General features: G+C 39.5%; 1 protein-coding gene across 4 annotated transcripts in view; it reads right to left on the bottom strand.

The window, feature by feature from the left end:
• The window catches only part of SH3D19 (SH3 domain containing 19), a 93238-nt gene that overhangs the window by 24271 nt on the left and 45553 nt on the right, over positions 1-23414 (bottom strand). For 2 of the 4 annotated variants that reach the window (XM_049814552.1, XM_049814551.1), the window contains 6 exons: positions 22089-22129; positions 15848-15888; positions 14943-14985; positions 13553-13700; positions 13124-13325; positions 11519-12511 (listed from right to left, as the gene is read on the bottom strand). In XM_049814552.1, coding sequence (XP_049670509.1) covers positions 11519-12511; positions 13124-13325; positions 13553-13700; positions 14943-14985; positions 15848-15863 — 1402 coding nt within the window. In that variant the 5' untranslated portion in view covers positions 15864-15888; positions 22089-22129. The remainder of the gene's footprint in view (positions 1-11518; positions 12512-13123; positions 13326-13552; positions 13701-14942; positions 14986-15847; positions 15889-22088; positions 22130-23414) is intronic. The other 2 variants (XM_049814549.1, XM_049814550.1) reach the window with 2 other exon arrangements.

Here is a 23414-nt window from a genome sequence, read left to right as displayed (position 1 = left end):
CGCTGTTTAACATCTTTGTCGGCAACATGGACAGTGGGATTGAGTGCACCTCAGCGAGTTTGCCAATGACACCAAGCTGTGCGGTGCGGTCGACACACTGGAGGGAAGGGATGCCATCCAGAGGGACCTTGACAGGCTCGAGAGGTGGGCCCATGCGAACCTCATGAAGTTCAGCAAGGCCAAGTGCAAGGTCCTGCACATGGGTCAGGGCAGTCCCAAGCCCAAATACAGGCTGTGTGGAGAATGGATTGAGAGCAGCCCTGAGGAGGACTTGGGAGTGTTGGTTAACAAGAAGTTCAGCACGACCCGGCAATGTGCGCTCGCAGCCCAGAAAGCCAACCGTATCCTGGGCTGCACCAAAAGAAGCATGACCAGCAGGTCGAGGGAGGGGATTCTGCCCCTCTACTCCGCTCTTGTGACACCCCACCTGGAATACTGCATTCTGGGGTCCCAACATAAGAAGGACATGGACCTGTTGGAGCGCGTCCAGAGAAGGACCATGAAGATGATCAGAGGAATGGAACACTCCTCCTATGAAGACAGGCTGAGAGAGTTGGGGTTGTTCAGCCTGGAGAAGAGAAGGCTCCGGAAGACTTTATAGCAGCCTTCCAGTACCTAAAGGGGACCTACAGGAAAGCTGGAGAGGGACTTTTTACAAGGGCATGTAGTGATAGGACAAGAGGTAATGGCTTTACACTGAAAGAGGGTAGATTTAGACTGGATGTAAGGAAGAAATTCTTTACTGTGAGGGTGGTGAGGCACTGGAACAGGCTACCCAGAGAAGTTGTGGATACCCCATCCCTGGCAGTGTTCCAGGCCAGGCTGGATGAGACTTTGAGCAGCCTGGTCTAGTGGAAGGTGTCCCTGCCCATGGCAGGGGTGTTGGAACTAGATGATCTTTAAGGTCCCTTCCAACCCAAACCACTCTGATTCTATGATTATCAAGACACTAGAAATCTGTGTCTAGGAATATACATAGGATTTAAGAAAAATCCAGAAATACAGTATTTATTTGTGAACAACCTCATTAAAAACCTTTTAGCATTTTAATTAAAAAAGCCTTGGCATTTTTAGAGAGAGGGGAAGAAGACCAAGTACAAAACCAGGTCCAAAGTCATTTCAGAGAGAGAAAACACTGGGTAATACTGGGCTGCCAAATTACAGTGTAATGGACTGCCCTTCCGCATGCACATGATTTGGCGGTCACAGCTACCCCAGCCTCTGCTGCCGCTCCTCCTTGCCAGGCACATCTGCCTGCTGCCAGCAGCCCCCTCTGTCTGTACCCCCAGCTCCCGCTGCCAGTGCGCAGCTGTAGCAACAGCAGGGACAACATGCCGCAAGGCCCACGCACCTCACCCCTGCTCAGATGTCCACCTCCCACTAGGTCCTTGCTTAAGGCTGTCTTCGCTGGCGTATCCACCACATACAGGTGTGCCATGGGGGTTCGTGCCGTGGTCTCTCCCACCGTCAAGAGATCTACCTGCCTACAGGCTCCCCAGAAATCTGCCTGGGTACCTTCATGTCACAGTTTAATCGTGAATCAAAGCACATCAATTCCTTCTGTCAGGCTGCTTGTGGAACAGCTTTGAGCGTACACTTCAGGTAGAAAGGATCATCACAGGCCAACAATTTGTCTACAGCTAAAGGTATACAGGCTATAGTTAAAACTAAGCTCTGTTACCATCTAGACAGAAGATGGCTCCATCACGTTGTGCCCAAAGACACCGGCGCATACAGAAACTAGACACAGGCAACCCACAATGTTTTAGAAGGTAAGGGTAAAACTAACATCTTGTTTAAGTTATGGATTAGCACGTCAGTAAAATGTTTAGGTCTCTTCAATGAAAGCTTTATCGTAGCAACGTTTTTTGTAGGGGACTTGAAAACACAGACCACAAGACAGGTGCAAGCATTCTGGCAGTACGGTCATTACAAGAAACAAAAATCCCACTCTTAGAGCAAGCCTGTAGTTAAAATTTTCTTTTATTCCTTTATACCTATGCCTGCTAGCTAGAATGCTAACATTTGAATTGCATTCAAAACAGAAGATTTATCTTCACTCTTATGCTGGTGTTCAGAGTGACCTTTCAGTTATCTGACAACTCTGCGACAGATTTGAGGAGTGACCCTGACGAGGCAGCAGGGCAGTGAGGCCTTAAAGCTGCACTGGCCCATTGGGAAGCTGGAGACACAAGGCGAGCAAAGGAAAGGTGAGCAGGGCTAAGTCATAGGCTCCTTGACACAGCAGGAACATAGGGAACACACCTGCATGTGGAGCATCTCTCAAGGTAAGGTTCTGCAGAGGTTAAGGAAGTTCTGCATGAACAACAAGGAAACAATTTTCCAAAGCCTCCATCTTATAAAAATATATACATTGTGACAACAAGTAGAAAGGTTCTAAACCCCCAAAATAATCACAGATCTGTACTGTTGTAAATTTATGGGAGATTTAAAATTGTACAAAATTACTGCTTGTCAGCTGTTAATGACTGCTATGCATAAAAATGGTTTTCTTGACCATTCAACAGTGGGCAGAGGTCTCTAAATCATTAAATCTGAGAAGTAATTTTTAAGTCTGAGAAAAGTCATTTTTAAGGCTGAGAAAACCATTCGATGAACCTTAGTTTTCTACTCATTATCTTATGTTCAATTATACTGTTGTCACCTCATAATTAGTTTAAAACTTATTACCTTGTTTGTGTTATTCCATTCCCCAGTGTTGGGTGTGCAGCAGAAATTGGCTGAGTAAACGACTGTGCTGCTTTGTGCAATGGGACTGACAGCATATCAAATTTTTATGTTGTTTAACAACAATTGGGCATCGCTTGAGCATAATTCACGGGGGTGTGAAAACAGAATTGTTAATGTACTCATTTAAAGCTTCTCAGCTCAAGGAAATTAATCTGCAAGACATTTTTCATAACATATATCCACAGATTTCTATTGATTATTTTTTTATTAAACTTTTACAATGATGCTTAAAGCCCGTGTCTTCCTTAGTCTTCTCCCTTTGCTACAGCTTCTGTTTCAAAGGTTTATGTGATAACATGTATTACTGCGCTGGTTTGCAGGAAAGACAAATGAAAACTGTGTATTCAAATATACCATGTATCATCTCTTTCTTTTACCAGTTTAGGAGAGGCAGCTCATTTTCCCCACTCTCATTTACCACCCTTGTTTAAAATAAAAAATTAGAAGGTTACAGAATGAACCCTAGGTTTTGCCCATGTGAGCAGGACAGATGGGTATCTTTCTGAAATATTTATTGGTAGTCTTTCAGTAAGTGGTAGTAAGAGGGTAACAGATACCTCAGCAGCAATAAAGGGGAATCTCCAAACAAATCAGATGTGGAAAGCTAAAAGCACAGCATAGAAGTATCTGCTGTGAAGATGCTCAGTCCTGCAAGAACTACTCTCAGTACATGAGAACAACATAGTACGAAAGTTGTTGATGCTGACATTACAACACTTGCCACCACAGAAGTATGCAACTGTGTCTACTTTCAATGTTTAATTAAAAAAAACTAAATCAGCTGTTAAAGACAAGGCTTGCACATTCTCCTCACACACAACAGTACTGTTATTGAGGTCTTCCAGGAACAGAGAACAGAGCCAAGCCTCACCAACAAATGGTTTTATTAAAACCTAGCCCCATGAAACCACTCTGGTGTTTGTGGAAGCACACTTAACCCATACTTCGATGAAGTTTTTCAACAACAGGCCCCTCCTAGTAATACAGCTGGAGATTCAATGGAAACCTGACAGAGGAATGGGGTCCATGCTCAAGAAACACTGTGAAATGCGACAACCAGAAGTCTGATGTTCACTCAGACATTCTAAATCTCAACCTATTTACAACTAAAAATAGACATATTAGACAGGTATCGTACCTAAATTCCAGCACCAGTGATTTTCCCAATCTCAGTTTTCCGCAGTATTTTTCATCAACAAAATTAACAGTTCACTGTTCTTAGAAATGGTCCAGAGAGAATAATATAGACTACACCACCTTTCTCAAAATATGCAATTTGCAGCTCCCTCTGCATGGAAAATTGCAATGATCTGGTCACGACCATATCTTTTAACAGAATGGGAAATCAAAACAGAAAAAGGAAAAAAAAAGAAAGAGAATGGGATGCAGGCTCTTTCAGGATGCAATCTGCACATAACCTGAAAGTAAGCACCGGTGAAACTCAGGCTTCCCAGCATTCTCCTAACACTAGGAGAGTAGACCAGGTCACTCAAATAAAAGGAATACAGTATTCAGGAGTAGACTCAGTTGGCTTCAGGCTTAAAATTGGAGAAGAGATAAGCAAATCTGCTACCACAATGTTCTAAGATTTCTTTCTCCCCCATCTACAAAGAGGTTTTTCATGACTACCTCAGTTATTTTGGTAGAGGCTATAAACGGACTGTGTAGTCCTGCTTCATTCAAAGAATTATATAGTTCATCAGGCCAAGGAGATTTGCTTTACCTGATATGGCACATTTAGTCAAACAGGTACTTGAGTGGGCTGGTAAAAATCTCTTCTATATTACAACCTTTACATATAAGTAGCTTTTCCAGTGCAGTTGCCAAAGCATTAGTTTTATTTCTACATCTGCTTATGCTGTTTTATCAAAAGCACACAACACCAGAGCAAGCACACAGTAATTTCAGAAAGTTTAGTCTTGAGGATTATTTTTCCTCCCAGAAATATTATGTCCAGATGCCAAACCAGAAACTTCAAATGTCTCACAGATTAACAAGACTTCTTAAAAATAGTTGTGCAAAGACTTCAGGACAGGAAGAATTTATCCAGCAACATTTTCTCTGCTCTGGGTAGCAGTAAATGTAGTGAACTACTTGCATAGGTTTCAGGCGTTGCTCCCTGTTCACTGCTGGCATCTGATGGATCACCACAACAAGTAAGGCAACTCAAGGCCAGTGATCACCATTTTTGAGGAACGAGTCCAATCCAAAGAATGAATGATGTTTACAGGGCACATGTGAAGTTTGCAGAAGAAGCCTAGCCATCAATATGACAGAAGTCCACAAGTCAAACAATTATGTAGAGTGTGATATTGTCTGGAAAGTATAGGAAAAAAATCGCTGAGAGATGCAGCAGAAGATCCAAACTAAATGTACTTGTTGAAAATGCAAGATGTCCTTAACTGAGCAGTGAAATATCTCATCTACACCGTTAGAAAGCTGAAGAGCAGATGAAATAAAATCTAGAATAGCAAAATTTCTTGGGCTATTGTAACAATGGCAATACAAGCATTTGTGGGGTGGAAAACTACAGTGCTACATTGTACACAGAGACAGATATAAATGGACCTTTTCTGAGCTTTCACCACTTCTCTCTCAAACTGCAGGAATACCCACAATTACTATCTGTAGGTATCTGAAAGCACAACCGTTTGGTTCATTGCTAGTTTACCCACACTAGTAAAGGTGATAGTAATTACACTGCCTCTGGCACAAAAGGACTGCTTAGACCAGCACGAGCTATTATGTGAGAGTTTGGAGGCTATTCCTACATCATTAATCTATTTTGCTAGTTCAAGTAAGACTAGGATAGTTCAGGTTGCAAGAGCCTTTAGGAGGTCTTTAATCCAACCTCCTGCCCAGAACAGGTCAGCCATGAGGTCATGTTGTTAGAAATTGGTTGCATAACGTGGTCTAACTTCAAAAATTGGATGCTGGAGGGTATTTGGACATACAGTGGGTGACAAAAAAAACAAACCCCAAATTACGCTGGAGATTAAGAAACACAGCCTTGTCCATTCTTGTCAGGTGAATGAATGCTTGTTCACTGGCAAGAGATTGAAGTGCCCCAAAACAGGCAAGCTGGAAATCTCCAAAGCAGCGGATTGATGATGGAAAACAATAGGGCATACAAAATCCTTTTAATGAAAACGTGAAGGACAAAGGAATGTTGTTTAAAATACCTATCTACCCTGTTACAAGAATCTCACATGCTTTCAGCAAAGGAAAACAATAGTTCTATTTATAAACACTTCTTTTAAATAAGCATTTTGTTGTTCTTTGATAATCTTTCCAATCAAAAGATATCTGCATTTTAAGTGTTACTGTAAACTAAACAGATTTAATCATCTGAGAAGACAATTATTATTAAGAACATTATTATTTGTGTGTTACCACTTAACAGCATCTATAGACATGGAACTCAAAAGCAAATTCATTTGCATTTGACAACCTAAAGGGCTCCTCATCTACTACATAGCTATGATTTAAAAACCTTATTTGTTTCCTGAAACTAGATATAAGGCCCTCTCCTGTGGTAACAGTGGAGTCACTTCCAAGCTCCTTGAAGGCTCCAATTTATGTTTACTAAGCAAACATCTGTAGCCTGTGAAGAGTTAATGGATGCTTGTTACCACTTCTGCTGGAGATTGCCAACCTTGCAGCAAAACCCAACAGGACACAACACAGACCCATACCTCCACTACTCCACCCCACAATAGCAAGTCTTCAGGTAAATCTGGTTTTGTCAGGGGTTTAAGCCAAATAGCAGATTAAAATGGATGAGACAGCTCGCTCTTTTCTGGGGATGATACTTTTGGCAGTAAGTAAAAAAGGAGACAGGTAACTTTAAAATAACCACAAGAGTGTTGTGGTTTAACCCCAGCTGGCAGCTAAGCCCCACACAGCTGCTCGCTCACTCTCCCCCAGAGGGATGAGGTAGAGAATCGGAAGGGTGAAAGTGCAAAAACTCGTGGGTTGAGATAAAGACAGTTTAATAAGTAAAGCAAAAGCCACGCACACAAGCAAAGCAAAGCAAAACAAGAAATTAATTCACCACTTCCCATCGGCAGGCAGGTGTTCAGCCATCTCCAGGAAAGCAGGGCTCCATCACATGTAACTGTTACTTGGGAAGGCGAATGCCATCGTTCCAAATGTCCCTCCATTCCTTCTTCTTCCTAGCTTTATCTGCTGAGCATGACGTCGTGTGGTCTGGGACAACCCTTGGGTCAGTCGGGGTCAGCTGTCCCAGCTGTGTCCCCTCCCAACTTCTTCTGTTCCCCCCCCCCCCCCCGCCCCCCAGCCTCCTCGCTGGTGGGGTGGGGGGAGAAGCAGAAAAGGCCTTGGCTCTGTGTGAGCACTGCTCAGCAACAGCTAAAACATCTCAGCATTATCAACGCTATTTTCAGCACAAATCCAAAATATAGCCCCGTACCAGCTACTATGAAGACAATTATTCCAGCCAAAACCAGCACAAAGAGTCATCAGAAGTAACACTGCAGAACCCTAAGAAAAGCTGCATTATTTTGAAGATATGTCTGGACTAATCTACCAGTTAGAAATATCTCAGTTCTTTTTTTCTTTTCCTTCTTTTCCTTCCATTAAAAACAAGCAGCTGGTCAACATCCCCACAGCAGACAAATTTGGAGTTCAAGCAGCAATTTTTCTGAATTGACAATGTCATCCAAACTCTACCGTTCATGCCACAAGAAGGAACAATACATATAAATGGATAGCAGCATTAGTTTGGTTGGTGTTTTTTTCACCATACAGGCAGAAATGAACTTTTATACTGTGATGAAGTAGATAGATAGACAGCTAGATAGATAAAACAATTAAGAAATGCAGCAGTATTACTGTTAGAACTGAAATACACTAATATGATGAAGAGCTGTCTCCTGCTGGTAAGGTAAGGTGCTCTCTGAACTACTTTTCTAAGAATTTGGTTTAAATTGAGTTCTGGTATATCAGGCATAGAGTAATCAGTAAATTATATGCTGTTTTAGAGAGACAGATGAGAGAGAAGAATTACTCTCCACATGCAAAAAGGAATGAAAACATTCTAGCAAGATCACCTCCAGGTTTAAATTTAAATGTGTGCTTTAAATGCACTGTTACCTCTCTTTCTTTGTCCAAAACATACATTCTTAGAATATTTAGCAAGCAGGCACACTACCTGCTTTAACATAACGATTAATATAAGTTATGGGTAAAATCATGGATCTTCTGAAGCCATGGAATTTACACTCAGTTTAACTTGCACTAGGATTTCATTTTCAAGCCTTTTTAAAAATGGATTAGTGAGAAGAAAGCCCACCTAACAGATTACCAAAACTTTTAACCTTCAGGAACTGCACAAATCCCTGTTATCAGCTATAAGAGAAATTGTAAAAATACTCCAGATGATCCAAAATATCACAACTGTCATCAAGGCATTAGCACCTCAAGATCTAGAGTCCCAAACAGATGCTTTCATATTCTAAATGATGGACTTGAACAGGAGTAGTTTCATTAGGATACAAATGGCTTTGAACATTATCTCTAGCCTTTGAGTCCAAAATTATGGCACTTAAAACTGGCATCAATTTTGGCTGCTGATGAAAGGAGCAGTTCTACATATTTGTCATTCCTGACTTCTCCTTGCTGACACTTCCCTTGGGCCAGCATCAGAGGCACGAGTTGGATGCAAGGTACTGCCACAGTTCACCTCTGAATCTCAGAGCTGTAGAGCTTCCAAAGGTCCCACAGACTTCAATTGACAGAGTAGATGCTGAAACCTTTGAAAGGGATCTTGGTACCCAGAGTCTTTATTTGTACCAGAACGGTTCCCCCCCTCCATATAGGTTGGACAAAGATAAAATTATTAATGTTTGAGTAAGAGCAAGTTCACTCTACTGAAAACTGTGCTGTTGGAGATGCTGTCAAACACTGATGAAACCCATGGGACTGCCTGAGGTAAACTTGAAAGAACATCATCCAGCTAGCTTTGGTAGTTAAACTACCAGTTAAACACTGACAGTTAAACTGGTGAAACTATAAACTGGTTTGTTGCCAACACTGTTGATCTTAGCACATAGATAATATTCAAATATGTTTCACTACTGTGGAGATGGTAGCATTCTGTTAGAGGAAGCTGGCATCTTATGTCAGTCAACTAAATTGCTGTGGAGATTCTGCATTTGTTTGGCCTGTTTCACCTTTTCGTTCATATGCTCACTTCAACTTCTGCGCCTGCCTCATCATCAACTGAACACTTCACCTTCTTACTGTTGCATCAGGCATTAGCAGCAGCAGTGATCGATCTGTCCAGTTCTATTTACATTAGTCTAAGTACCAGACGCATTTGTCCTGTTATCAGAAAAAAATTAACTTTTGTGAACACTATAATCTGTGATGTAACACTATTCTTTGACAAACAAGCTGTTGGTGCTTAGTTTCAAACACCACTGCATAAAAGCCTTCTTCCTTTCCTAGGGTTGCCATAACAACAAGCGGAGCGATGTCATTTTGCTAAGTAATGACAGTGACAAATATGTAAGAAATGCAAAGGTCTGGGGAAATGGGACCAAGATTAGAGCTTCTCTTCCTGCCTTTACAAAACATTTTACTGTGGATTCATCTTGCAAATCCTAAGATGTTCCTATGGGAACATGAGAAATAGCTAGTGTTGGTGCTCCGTGTTGCCTCATTTTTCAGAAAGCCAGTGTTCTTCTTGTGGATGCTTTGTCAAGACATAGTGCTGGATTAGTAATAAAGAGTACAGGATATGATCTTGAGCTCACAAATGCCTGCAAAAATCTGGAATGAATCCTAATTTTACAGTGTAATAAAGTGATAATGCTGTCAGACCTTTTTCTCTTTACTAGGTAAGAAGGGGTTGCAGCAAAGATGCCATTTTATTGAATGAATAACATCATGGACAGGTGACTCAAGAAATCAGGAAGCTATCATCTGAATAATTCTTTTGTTGACCATGAGAATGGTAAGTATTTTTTTCTTAATTAAATCAAGAATAACACCTAGGACACCAACCAGAAAGATGAAGACTGACATTCTTACCACTTTATCATGAAAGCTATTTTTTCAGGTGATTTTCATTTGGGATCACTCAACCTCTGATTTAACAGAAAAATTAAGGTTACTTAATTTTTTCGGGTTGGGGGAAAGGCAGTCTTTTAGCATACACAGCCAAAACATTTTCCTTTTCACGCACTGTCAAAATTTAAGTATTCTCTTTTCTTGCCTACTACTTAGAACGGTTACTTTTTCCTTCTCTTTGTTGCATGTATTAATCAAAATAAAATTATTGAAACTACAAAAGATTTATCCTAAATGCACAGAAAGCAAGAGTCTTCCCTCACGCTTCTAACTTTCTTCTAAAACTATCACATCCACAGTGGCTGTTCCACGACTCCAGTCCCCAGATGTGATAACAGTGACTGTTCCCAGCTAGACACCATCAGTCATACACTTCCTTGATGTAAGTATGAAACACCTCTCCAGTCACCCTGTACTCCTGCCTCCTTCCAGGCTTGGTACAGCTTCTGTAGTGTTCCTGGAATCTGTCAGTCCAAGAAAAAATGGACTTGTATCCATGTTGAGCTAATCACCTCTCCCTACAGGATCTTCTGCTGCCTTATTTCACTGCTTTCATTAAGCTCCCCTGAGATCTGTATGTCCATACATGCTGATGTTGGCAGTTTAGGGCTTTAAGGGACTTTCTACATCTGCCTTGGGGTTTTTATGCCAATAGAGAGGAGAAACAATAAAAAATCAGAAATTCATCTGATTATATAATCCACAGACTGTGAAGAAATCGCATTTGTTAACAATCATTAATATCGATTTACTGTGACAGCTACACAGTATCTATGCTTCTCTTTTCAGAAAGCTGAGATGTTTAATGACAAATGAGGTTAAAAAAAAAAATTAAAAATCATAGTCCCTAGAACAAACATTTTGTATGACACACACCATCTGTTTTAAAGCAGAACTCTCTCTGGATTGCAATGGGGCTGATAAGCTAAATCAGAACATACCTGAATATTAAGAGAGAAAAACCTATTGCTATAAAATTTAATGACAGCCCAACACCCTCCTGTGTCTTTAACTAAAACAGCATTAAAAAAAATCGACCCCAAGTGCTTAATGGAATCAAACAAGGTTATGAAAGGGATGTAGCTGTAGTAATTAATCTGTCCATACAAAATAATTATTTTCACTTATTAGAAAAAATTGAAGTTGCATAACAAGCACATAGTTGCATAACAAGACAAGACAAGACAAGCCACAAAGACAGGAAAGAGACAATTAGGCACTGGTGAGATGGACAGAGTATACCAGTATGTTTGATCACAAGTTTCCATAAATGTAACAAACATTGCTGCTTCTCTAGATGACTAGGTTTCCACTACAGAACTTCAGGCACTCAAATAAATTAGATTAGATGGTGAGAGATAAGATGTCCCAAGTTCCCCAGAGAGAATTATGATACATTCTGGAGATGACATCTAGCGTATAACATCAAGTCTTTTATCATTATTTTAGTAATCACGTAATAAATCCAGCAGGCAAGTTCTGAGATTTATATAGCCTTGAAACCTCCCGAGTCTCAAAATCCAAGTAATTTCATAGCAATCTTGACATAATAGAAAACCAAGAATTTCATATACACACATAAACCCCGCCAAGACAGGTAGACATAACTCACACAGGCTCATACACCTGCAAAGAGTAACCACAGGGACAGTTTAAAAAAATTTCTTCTTACCTGCTGCTGCTTCAGAACTGATGCTATCTTTAACTACACAAGCTGGACTTACAGGCAAAACGTCATCATCAAAACTGATCAGATCTCTTTCCACATCTAGTTTATTTTGCAAAGCAGGTGCTAAAGAGTTGGCTGCAGGTGACAATTCCCCTAGAGACTTGAAAACTTTTTCTTGGGCAGGTACAGAAGCCCGTGGGGGAGCAGCAATCGGTTTTAGTGTGGCCAAAGAAAGGGCAGGATTTTCTGCGTAACGTAACTTTTTAGGAACGAGAGGCCTTGGAGCAGGAACGGGAAATTTCTTTTGTCCATTGCTGTTCTCTGCAACTGATCCACTCCTTACATCAAGAAAATCACTACTACTACTTTTAACAAGGCCAGGTTTTGGCTTCTTTGGCAGCTCAGGTTTGGTTACAACACTGCTCCCAACTACTTCAGGTTGAGGCTGCAATTCCTTGGAAGGTGTTGATTTGCTTTCTGTCCATGCATCCCAGTCTCCTGAAATTCTGCTTACCCCTGGCTTTGGAGCAACTACTGGCTTCTTTGCAGTAACAGGTCTTGGGGTGAATGAACGAGGGGCAATTTCTGGCTTTTTTGATAATCCTGAGGTATCATTAGTTCCTTGGGATTCAAAAACTTTGATCCTTGAAACAATACTATTTTGGCTCTTTTCTGTACTCATGCTGTCCATCGCCAAGTGATTGTCTAGTAAACTATCATCTAACAGAGGTGACTGCTGAACTGGAGGTTGCTGCCTTTTCGTGGTAGACTGGTTCACTTCTCCATTGTCTACCTTACTTTCAGTATTTTTGACCACAGGTCTGAGATTGCTTCTTGATCTTGGCTTTGGCACAGGACGTATCACAGCACTGGGATTTTCTTGGCACCTCTGACCTTCAGACACTTCAAAAACTATTAAGGGATTCTCATTTTCTGAAAGACACCTATTCAGGAGAGATGCAGAAGGCCTAGGAGGTTTAAGAGGACTCTGCCCTGCTAACAGAAAAGAAAAGGTTTGAGTTACCTATTCCAGAACACTTTATTTATGTTATTTTTTGTCAGCCATTGGAATGGTAAACATGATGGTTTTCATTCAGAACTTACTGCTGCTTGTGAAACTGCAGTTCTCTTTCTAAAAAGATGAATGAAAAAAATATACAATCTCTAGGAAGAAGCCGAAGATTGCTAAAATGCGTGGTATATGCACATTGTGAGTTCAAAACGACTTGTTAGCTTGCAGCATGAGGGGCATGCAAGCAACATCTAGACCAAAGAATAGTACAGTATCGTCCCCAGCTTGGTTTGCACACTTTTCAGTCTGAATGTGTAACACTGCTGCTATTCTGATTGGACATCTGACCTCCTCTGGCCTCAAAGCAATTGCCATTATAGCTGAATCGAGCAAAACTTTCAAGGTTTAATCATAGTCTGACCATGAATGCAACGGCAGTTCTTCAGAAGAGGGGATTTTTATAGAAATTTACACCAGTAACAATTCACAGAAATTTAACTGTTATTCATATTAAATGCTACACAGACCAATAATAAAGAACATCTTCAGGAGACAGAGTAAGGTTTGCATCAATAAGAAATCCAAACCAGCCTCACCTGGATAGCCTGCAGATTCCCAGTGCGTAGGCACACTAGTTTTTACATTACTTCCTGGCAAATGGCTGATTAGTTCCTCTGGAAAGTCAGTTTGTGTTGCAGAAGTAGTGGTATGTCTAGGAGCAGCAGCATTATTGTTATTTGTTGTATTGACTTGCACTTGATTGATTTCTTTTATCACCTGCTCATATGATGGTGGAAGCTACAAAACAGAGAGATAAATATTAATGTACGTCCAGATGTGATCCTTTAAAAAAAAGAGCATATAAATTTAAAAATACTAAATTAACATATGCAGAGGAAAAGAACGCTGTCATAGTCTTTTATTCAATGTGATGAAAGTCTAAGCAAGCAAAAACTGTTCCTCTCTAACTTAACGTGCTTTTTACCTTTGTAAATCAAACACACCTCATGTAAATTCATGCTCACCTCAACAGGAATATGCTCATTTCTCCTCCACTGAGCATGAGATGAAGCAGAAGGGAATCCTAATCCATGAGGAGTGACAGGGTTTGCACCTGGAAACCAGGAGGATGGCCGGAGGGGTTCCGCAGCAACTATTGTAATTTCAGGACGCCTGGAAATGAAGGCAAAGGGGAATAATTACCTAAAACATTTTAAATAGTTCTTTTAAGTATAAAAGACCCAAGGTTTTCTCAGCATGGAAAATCAGGTCTTTTTGATTTAACCAAAGATGTTTTTCCATTATTTCAAAGTAACTTACCTGACCTTTCTAACAAGCACTTAGGCTTCCATTTAAAGGACCTAATTAAATGCCTAAGCCAAAAAGTAGGTTTACTGGCTTCAGTGAAATAATTTACATGTTTAAAGTACTAAAACACAAGTGTAACTCAATTAGATGGAAGAAGTCTTAGTCTTCACCAGGTAATGAGAACTAATCATGTGTTTGCCCTTAGCCTGCTACAATGTGAAAACAGTAGGATAGTTAAAACTGCTTCTGGCTGGCTACCTAAAAGCTTGTCTACCCTCAGACCTCTAGGGAAACCTCCCACTTTGCTGAAGTGGGGCAGAGCAAGCCTCAGGAGGCCTTTGGGACAGGGCCTATCTACTTGCAGCACCTAGCACAATAGGGACTTCTGTGACAGTTAAGAACCCGTAGGCACTACTCCTGTTTTATCACTGTAACGACTGCTTTAGAGCATAAGCTGCCGTGATGATGGCCCACCTTCCCAGACCACGGCCCCCAGAGTACCACTGACCAATCTAGAGTCTCTCACAAAATACACTATGAGAAGTGAGTTTTGTGAGTAGATGAAGCATCTGCTACAGAAGCCTCTGTCTGCTGACAAAAAAACCTGCACAAGCATAACTTCTAAAACTATTGTAAAAAGAATTTAAAAAAAAAAGAGGGGGGGGGGCTAAAATTTCTTCACACCTGAAATAATGGCAGACTCGGTTCACCAGCTATCCAGGTTGGTGACCTCCTTTTTCAATACCCTTTGAGAAACTGGAAGGAGGCCTGAAAGTGTGCTTATTTTCATTGTGAAGTGATTCTGTAAATAGATGTCAGGAAAGTAAAACAGTTCTACAGAGATTTGCTGGTTGGTTGCATTTTTTTTTGAGGACACATACAAAAGTTGATGAGAAAACTCCTCAAACTCTTAACCTACCCTGTGCTTAAGAATCACAGTATTTTTATTTTATTCCAAGACTAATTTACTTTTAAACACACTAAGAATAGAAAGAAGGAAAAAAAAAAAAAAAGAGAGGAGAAATCCATAAAAAAACCTAATACTGTGACACAATGTAACAAGCCTTACAGTAACACCTAATTGCAATATAAAAAACAGCATCATACCTTCTATCCCTCTGCTGTTCGCTATGGCTAGAGGTCCGTGAAGCTATTTAAAGAAAAGAAACAAAAGTTTTGAAGAGGTTAAAATATACTGTCACATCAATAAGATGAGGATAATAGCAGAGCCCTTACCAATCCACTATCAATGAAATGGAGAACATACAGCATCTGATCATAAATTCCAGATTTTAAGAGTGGCCAAGTTTAAAAAAAAAAATAATTATTTGTATTAAATATGAGGAGAAGTTTCTAAAAGATTTCGGGTGCAGTTTCATAATCTGTTTAAGTCACTCTATGTCCAAGTTACCACCAAGAGAGATGGTCCTGTCCCCTTTTTTCCTCCTCACCACACATTCCTGCATTCTGCATTGCGGTGACCCTAGAGTCGAAACTTCGTTGTCTGTAGTCAAAACAATCCATGAATAAAACAAAAAGAAGTGTTAAACACGTCTGGCTTTGCTTTGATGGCTCATTTCTGAGATGTGTTCTTTAATCTTTTTTTTAATGTCTCTGTTTGTTTTAGAGAAGGGAAAAGTACTAACACACAAAATCTAAGAAGCTATTTCACCCCCCTTTATGTAAAAAGAAAAAATTAAATGTTCCGAGCTATAAACTTCCTAAAGTTTAATCACTTGTGGATTAATCTCTTTGTTTTTCTATTTTTGCCATATTTATATTCACATAATTTTTTCAATGGCCACATTATATTTTCTTTTTGATTTCTTTAGAGAGAAAAGGAAATTATCCGAGGGACAAATTTTTGCATAGCAAGTGCAATTTAGGAAGTGGTAGAATCTTATTGTGCAAAAGCTGACAATTATGCTGTTTCTGTGCCATCACAGAATCATTAGCTGAAATCGGCAAAGCATACTTGATTCAAGAGTTGCATAGCAGTGTGTCAAACATACCTCTTCCACAGGGCATTTTTGATGTGCACTATTCATGAGTGCTAGAGGAAAAAAAGAAGGGGTTACAGAAGAGGAAGAGGAGGTGAAGGAGAACAAACCAAGGCTTCAGAGTGACAGAAACCATGATCAAATGGGTTAGTCACACAAGGATAGCGCACGTGCCAGTGTTGTAAAAGTACAATTGTAATGTCTATTCACAATATAGTTTCTTAAAAAACTAAAATAAAAGCAGGTTTTATTTCTAGTCTCATGCTGATTTTAACAACGGCTGTTTAAAAGCTTCCCTTGCAATAAATTAACTGTGAAGAATATAACTGAATATGGAAACATCCACTGTATGGCTCAACAAAGAGCCACTGGAGGAACAAGGATAGGGAAGTCAGATCTCTTTGAATGCTTTATTTAGTTTAAAATCATGGTTTATTTGGGTCTGCACTTTGTCCCTTCCAAAAATAATGGGTTACACTGAGGAGTTGATACAGATGCAAAGCAGCTGGGACCCCATCATTTATAATCTCACCTATCAAAGAGGTATGGGCAGGCAGGCTGATCCTAGTAAGAGGCACACCTCAAAGTTTCAGGCATGACTGCAATTCTCCTAAACCAGTTCTGTAAGAATTGTTTGCCTAAAATAAGTGAATAAAAATCCCCTACACCTCAACTTCACTTTCTTCTTCAGAGATCTTAACACAGCATTGATCTAATACACACATTAAAGAAAAAAAAACAAACTCACCCAAACCAACCAATTCCAAGGTTACTTTTACAGAGAGGATGGAAGAAAGTGTTCATTTGGTAAATGTATTCAATACAATGGCTTGGGGTATAGCCAAATTACAATGATAAGGGCATTAGAAATAAAAGCTAATTAATGAGGGATATAAAACTGAACTGATAAACCTGTTAAATTCTTTCATTGAGATAAATTTTACATGCTGTTTTCTCCTGTGAGACTCTAAATGTACTTCTATGTATTAAAGTTATTAAAACAAATAAGAAAAACCTAGAAAAAGTCTGAAAGACCTTTTTCCTCTCTTAACATAGGCAAAAAGACTCCAGTGAGGCATCTATGTAATTCATCAAACTCCAAATTTCAGGTAAACAAGTAAACTCACTTGAAAACAACACATTTAAAATATTTATATAAAAATAACTTTAGTAGTAGATATAAACACGTCTTTTCAAAAGGGCTAATAGCCAAGCCATCATATGTTTTCAGAATGTGCTCATTCTGTCTGAAAAAAAATAAATCTCCCAGGCATTTATGGAATCAAGCTACTTCCATGTACATAAACATTTCATATAAACATTTATTTTTTAAGGACCTTGACAAAGTTCTTCCCTCCTTCCATCAAACACTCCCTTCTTTTTGCTGTCACATTTTTGTTACAACCATACTTTTAGAACATCTTTTGTTTGGAAGCTCTTAAATACACAGTAGGAGCAGAGGTGAAAGCTACTGCATCTTCTGCTTTCATGTATTTCTTGGAGTTCCACAATTGCTAGGGAAAAGAAAATACAAACTTTCTAAATAATCCTTGCACCCAGACTTGCACAGCTTTCAGACTTGCACAGCTTTCATTCCTTTACCGTTTCAAAGAAATGAATTTGAATTAAAAAGTGTATGAGAGAAGACATGAATTTTTCAAATACAGCAAACACCTGATTTGAAAACAAAAGAAAAAAACCTGCAGCCATTTTTCTGGCCTTGTGGTCTTTTGATCCTGTAAGTCATTCCTTTTGTGGATCGTCTTGAAAAAGCCTGTTATTAACTTCTCCCCCAGATTTCAAATTATGACAGCTTTAAGTTTTAAAAACCCTTTCTTCCATCAGGGGAATCAATGGAAATCTATTTCCAAGACAGTTGGCTCCTCAACTTCCACACTAAGAAATGCTCAGGATGAGAATTGTTGACATTTCCAGAAGCATACGCTTAGTGGTATTAAGTAAAAGGTAAACAAATCAGTTAAAGAAGGGATGGGAGAGGAAAAACTCAGTGCATAAAATCTGCACTTCTTCATCTTATAACTTTATTGGTCTCAGGGGAAAGAAAAAAAAAAAATCAAATCAACTCATAACATTGTCACTATTTATTTCCATTAGTGTCAATGAGGCATCTAAATGTGTTTAACCTAGTATAGTGGAATTTAAGCAAGTAAAGGATTAATGGTAATACTGTAAATAGAGGACAGATCAGTGACTTATAGATTAATTTTTTGTACATTTTTCTTACAAGCACTATTTAGTGGGCTTTATCCAATTATTTTTGAATGTGCAGTGGTAAAGGGTACTCAGTTTGTGCTGTATACTTGTTTAGAATGTTTTTCCTCTTGTTTCTTCTCTGGGTCCTACCTTTCAAGTGCACTTAATATGTCATTTGTATTTGAAACACATACATATTATGGTGCAGGGGGCATTTTAAACTGCGAGATCAAGATGCCTGTAAGTACGACCACCATTATACCATAAACCCATGAATTGCGATGCTACAGACAAGCTGGTGGCAACAGAAGTCTGACATGCACTTTTGAGTCTTTTGGAAGAGAGCTGGGCTAGAACTTAGTCTTTCAGGCAATCTGTTAAGGCAATATAGAGGCAACTATGAAGTTCATTCAGGGATCTGCTGAGATACCACCCTGCCGGGAGCACTGAGCACTTCCACAACATAGACACTGCATAATAATATTTCTGTGTTTCCATTAGCAAACTTGTGTGCAATACTGAACAGTTCTGTCATTGCAGAGTGTTTTACAAGTAAGTTTCATTTTGCATCAAAGATTGGAACCACAGTCTCAAATAGCCCAAGCCTTGTGGGAAATCAAGCTCCAAATTTTTCTGGTGATTTTTATCTATTGTCCTTCCAGCAGCTGTGAGTAAACACAATCCTGCCAATTAACTATTTCAGTTAATTCATATTAACTATTATTAATAGGTTTAAAAGTAAAAATATTACTTTCTACGACAAGGACATGTGCTAGTATTTAAAAACACAGCTTCTTTCAATGCTTTTTTAACACCGGGCTAGACATTTCTACTATCAATCCTATGAAATGTGTAGACTATTAGACTGAGAAGTTATTTTTCTCACTATATAGCTGCCTAGGAATAAAGATTATTCATTATAGCATCTCAAGGAGAGCCTCAAGAGTGAACAAACATTCCCTCCCTTACCTATAAAGTAATATATCAGAAGAGCTGACAGAATGGTCCCATGCCAGAGGCAACACTTTCGGTCTTTGCAATACCAAAGGTGTTACATGGCTGTGGAGGCCCTTCTTCAGGGAACACTAAAAGGAGCAGGTAATCCTCAAGCCAAAACCAAAAAAAAAAAGTCTGATTTCACCCAAGATCTGATTAGACTATTTCTGTAAAAGTGGGGGTTCAAACTAATTGGAAATTTTCATGCATCTCTGAAGTAAGAGTTGAAGCTTTTCTCCTGATGGCACAAGGGGGAGGTCTTGCTCCTTTTCCTCTAGTTCTTCTAGGCACCTCAGGGAAATGTTAGGTTATCTGACATTAGAGCTGGGCTGATTTAATACTTGAATGTAGCTAAAAGAGATGGTCATGCCCAATTTCCCTTCCAAACATGGACTTCTGTTCCCCCTTGAACAATCATTAGCATGCATATGACCCCACAGTAAGTGAGCTCAGAATATGAAATAAAAAAATGAGCACTTTCTGTACAGTTTTTGTCGATTTTCTCTCTTTGAACTTGTTCACCTTGGGCTCAGACCACCAGCAGCACAAGAGAAGGAACGTGCCACCCCCAAGAACAATTTCTGTTTCCTCCCTCTGCTTCCCAGCTCCAGTTCTTCTTTGTGCAACTTCAGTGAGGGAGCTGATAAAAAAATAACCTAGGGGGGTGATGGAGATTCCTCTTCCCACCCCCAGTGAGGTCAAATAGCCTTTTCACAGCTGACCAAACTGCTGGGCACCATAGAGGCTCACATTGCTGCTGAATAAAACCTACACAACTACACCCTTAAAGCAAGCTAGTAGTTTCACTCCAGTCTGACAATAATGATTTATGAAGGCACTTCACTCCTTCCTACACCTTTCCTTGGGCTGTATGTTCCTGCCTCTGCATGATTCCCTGCATTATGCCAGCCCAAATGTTTGTGCAGATGGGGAGAGAATGAGGTCACAGAATTGATCTGGTTGGGAAAAAGTGGGAGCCAAAAGAACCTAGGAAGCCCCCAAGCAAAACAAAACAAAAATGAAAAACAAATAAAACCCACAGCCAAAAATGGCTGCAAAACTGCCAAATGGCAAGCCACAGCCTCAGAGTGCATACAAGCTGTTACACATCCTTAATTCAGCCACATACTTGCTTAGAACAGAATGAGAATGGAACAAGCCTGCAGGTTCTTCCAACATTTTAGGGCAGCAGACTTGCTTCTGTAGCCCTGTTCTGGAAGGGTGGGGAAGTGAGCAAAAACATTGCTCCCCTTTGCCTCACTACTGCAGCGGTTGGCTTGCCACTTTTTACTTTCTTTGGCATTTTTGTGCATGTTGCTGCACTAGGATAAATGCAAATAGTTTCACTGATTTCAGTGGGAGCTGGCCTGAGACTATCATTAAAATTCCAGGGGTAACTTTTGAAGAGTTGAGATTAAAAAATCACTCGGGAGCACATCTCATGTTCACACGCTTGCTTGCTTCAAGCTTGTTGGGCTCACTTTTCTGAGTTCTACTGCGTCAAACCATTGAAACAAAATTACACTGTCTTTCTATCCAGAGTTGTAGTTGGGGTGGCTGAAAGGAAGATAAACTCTCTTCCTCTTTGGCCACAAGACACCAATACAAAGTCATATAAAGCATTGTCCACAGGTTGGAAAGTTGAAACCCTGCACATACATATCTTGTTTCTTGAAATTAGAGACAAACAGCCCACAGAATGTGATTAAGAAATAAAGATAGATTTCTAACTCTGTTAGGGAAATAGACTTTTCCAGAGGATACCATACTTTTTCCAGATTAATGGCAAGGGGAGTTAGGAATTATTCAGAGTCCATTTTTAACTTAGGTCCATCCACAGGTATGGTTACTGGCATACACAGAACTATGGTTTCATATACAATGCCCTGATATGCGCATGGAGATTTTTTTTCTAGCTTATCATCTGAATAATTCACATGGTACTTACATTTCATCCTAGTTATTTACATATTAATATTATTAGGTATAAAGTTATCGGATATGAGCCAGGGCTCCTTGACTAGATTTTTTTTTTAGGTGATTGTGCCTCAAAACAAAGTATCACTTGCTACTATATTTTTAAAAACACAGAGGTCAATTGCTTAATGATCTTTTAGATGGTTTCTCAGTTAGACGAGGTACAGGGGCTTAGGCAGTCTGAATCAATTTCTGACTCCACCACAAAAGGCCCTCTGTGATCTGGTGCACTCTGTTTTGCAGTTTCCTATCTATGGCAGCAACAGCACAGATAAAGTGCTGCATTTTAACTACAGCATCATGTAGACTTGTTTTGAATAAAGCTTTCATGATCCCCTTTGACTACCTCCAACCTAATCCATACTAATGAGTCCCTGACTAATAGGTCCAGGAAAAACAAATCAGTAGTACATACACTAATTTATTTTTCCCCATAGCAGAATCCTAAGGGTTGTTTCATTAATATAAAATTGAAACCATGGGCAGAAAGGAAATAAAAATAAAAAGGAGAAGAAAGAAACAGCATAAAATACTTTGGAAGAGGCACCTAAAGAAATTCTCTGCCTGGAAATATCATGAGCAGGGAAAGGGAAAGAGGAGTTAAACAATGAAATCAGGGAAGAAGAGTTTGGACTTTCATTCAAGATTTATAAACAATTTTTTTTTCCAAAATGAGCCCAGTGCATGAGTCTAATCCTGTCCCCAGTACAGTCAATGATCAGTTGCTGCAGATTTCTACTAAAATAGAACAATCTTCTGTTTTTTCAAGTGAACTAAAAATTGGGCACGTGTAATCCAAATTCTTTAGAGATGAATTGCATCTGTGCACAAATGAATTAGTGCATAAATAAGAAAATGTTAGTAACTGGCAAGAAGGAACAGCTCATCAGCAAAGCAAAAACATGGTCTAACGTGAAGCAGAAAAGAGAAAGAGAAAGAAATTACAGCCCCCCAAAAGCCTTCTAGCTACTTTGTTTTCACATATAAAGTTAACCAGTTACTAAAACCGAAGATGTAGCAATCTTACAATATTATGGTTCTCAAAAAATAGGAAAAGTAGACTTACATCTCTTGATCGCTGCTCTTATGGATGACAAGGGTCCTTGGCTTAATGAAGAAAAAAATATTATTACAATGTGGTTAATGTCTCAGAAAAAACAACTAAGTAACATCACGCAGAAATTCCCCATATATTATAAAGGGTTTGCCAAGTGCATTTTTCTCCTAGGTTGATATCTTCCAGAAACTTGTTCAAAACTCCTGGAGTATATACAACCATATCCAACCCTTCTAATGAAAACCAGCTTACAGCTTAGCTGCAAGACTCTGCAAAGATAGAAAGACAATTATTAAAACCATTTTTTTCTCTCAATTCTGTGTTGAAGTTCACATTCTGTCTCATTTGACAGGAAAACTTGGAGAAGAGCCCACATGGGTGTGCATATTCTCAGATTATAAGCATTTAATGACTTAACATTCTTGTAAATAAATAAAACTTACACAGCTGAGTAAAAAACTACAACCCCTTTGCTAAATATTTTTAACAATTACTTAACAATTTATCTTCCCTTTCAGTAGAGGTTGCAGTTTTCAGTAATAACTTGGTGGGTGGGGTTAGACAGGAAGACAATATGACCAAAAATTTGTTGATACACAACAGTCTTATTTAACAGATACAGCAGTCCTTACTATTTTTGCAGGTAAACCCCAAAACTAACTAGGACACTTGGGATTATCATTTTCAGAAAGTGCCGCTAACTTGACGAACATGGTATTAATAACCTGCCACTTGTGCAAAGCTACAGAGGAGACTAAGAAAACCCAATACACAACTACTTCAGAAAAGGATTTTTTTTGCTCTATTTTCTTTTAAACACGGCAGGTAAAGAATACTTCTTCGTAAGAAGCCTCTGGGCGTGCTGAATAGTCTTTTCAAAGGCTGAAAATAAATAGACTGTATCTGGCTGAAACTAATACAATATCTTAATTACAACAGAAAGTTATTCTAATCAAGTCTTTTCCAGAAGCCTTCCACCACAGCCTTCATCAGCGGTGTAACAGCAGGAACGTTAGTACAGGGAGGGTATTAGCATTTTAGCACTGCTCTCGCTCTGCCTGCAGCAGACACGCAGCACACCAACTCTGTCAGGGCTCAGTTTAGCTCCACACGCACTTCCACTGCAATTGCTGATGGCTGCAATTACTCCAGTGGGATGAAGAATAGGGGGATTTGGAGGAGAGAAGAAAGAGACAGTCAAAAAGGATGTGGATGAAAATGTCCTACGGTCATTCTGAAAACTAATTAAGACTAGAAATGAATGTTGCTCTGACTGAACTGTTTTCTGAAATAGTTTGGCTAGTCTAGGATAAACAATGCCTATTTGTCTGGTTT

This window comes from Accipiter gentilis, chromosome 12 (assembly GCF_929443795.1).
Source record: "Accipiter gentilis chromosome 12, bAccGen1.1, whole genome shotgun sequence".
NCBI classification, from domain to species: Eukaryota; Metazoa; Chordata; class Aves; order Accipitriformes; family Accipitridae; genus Astur; species Astur gentilis.
The sequence above is the reverse complement of the archived record's forward strand: the minus strand, read 5'-3'. Positions and strand labels throughout refer to the sequence as shown.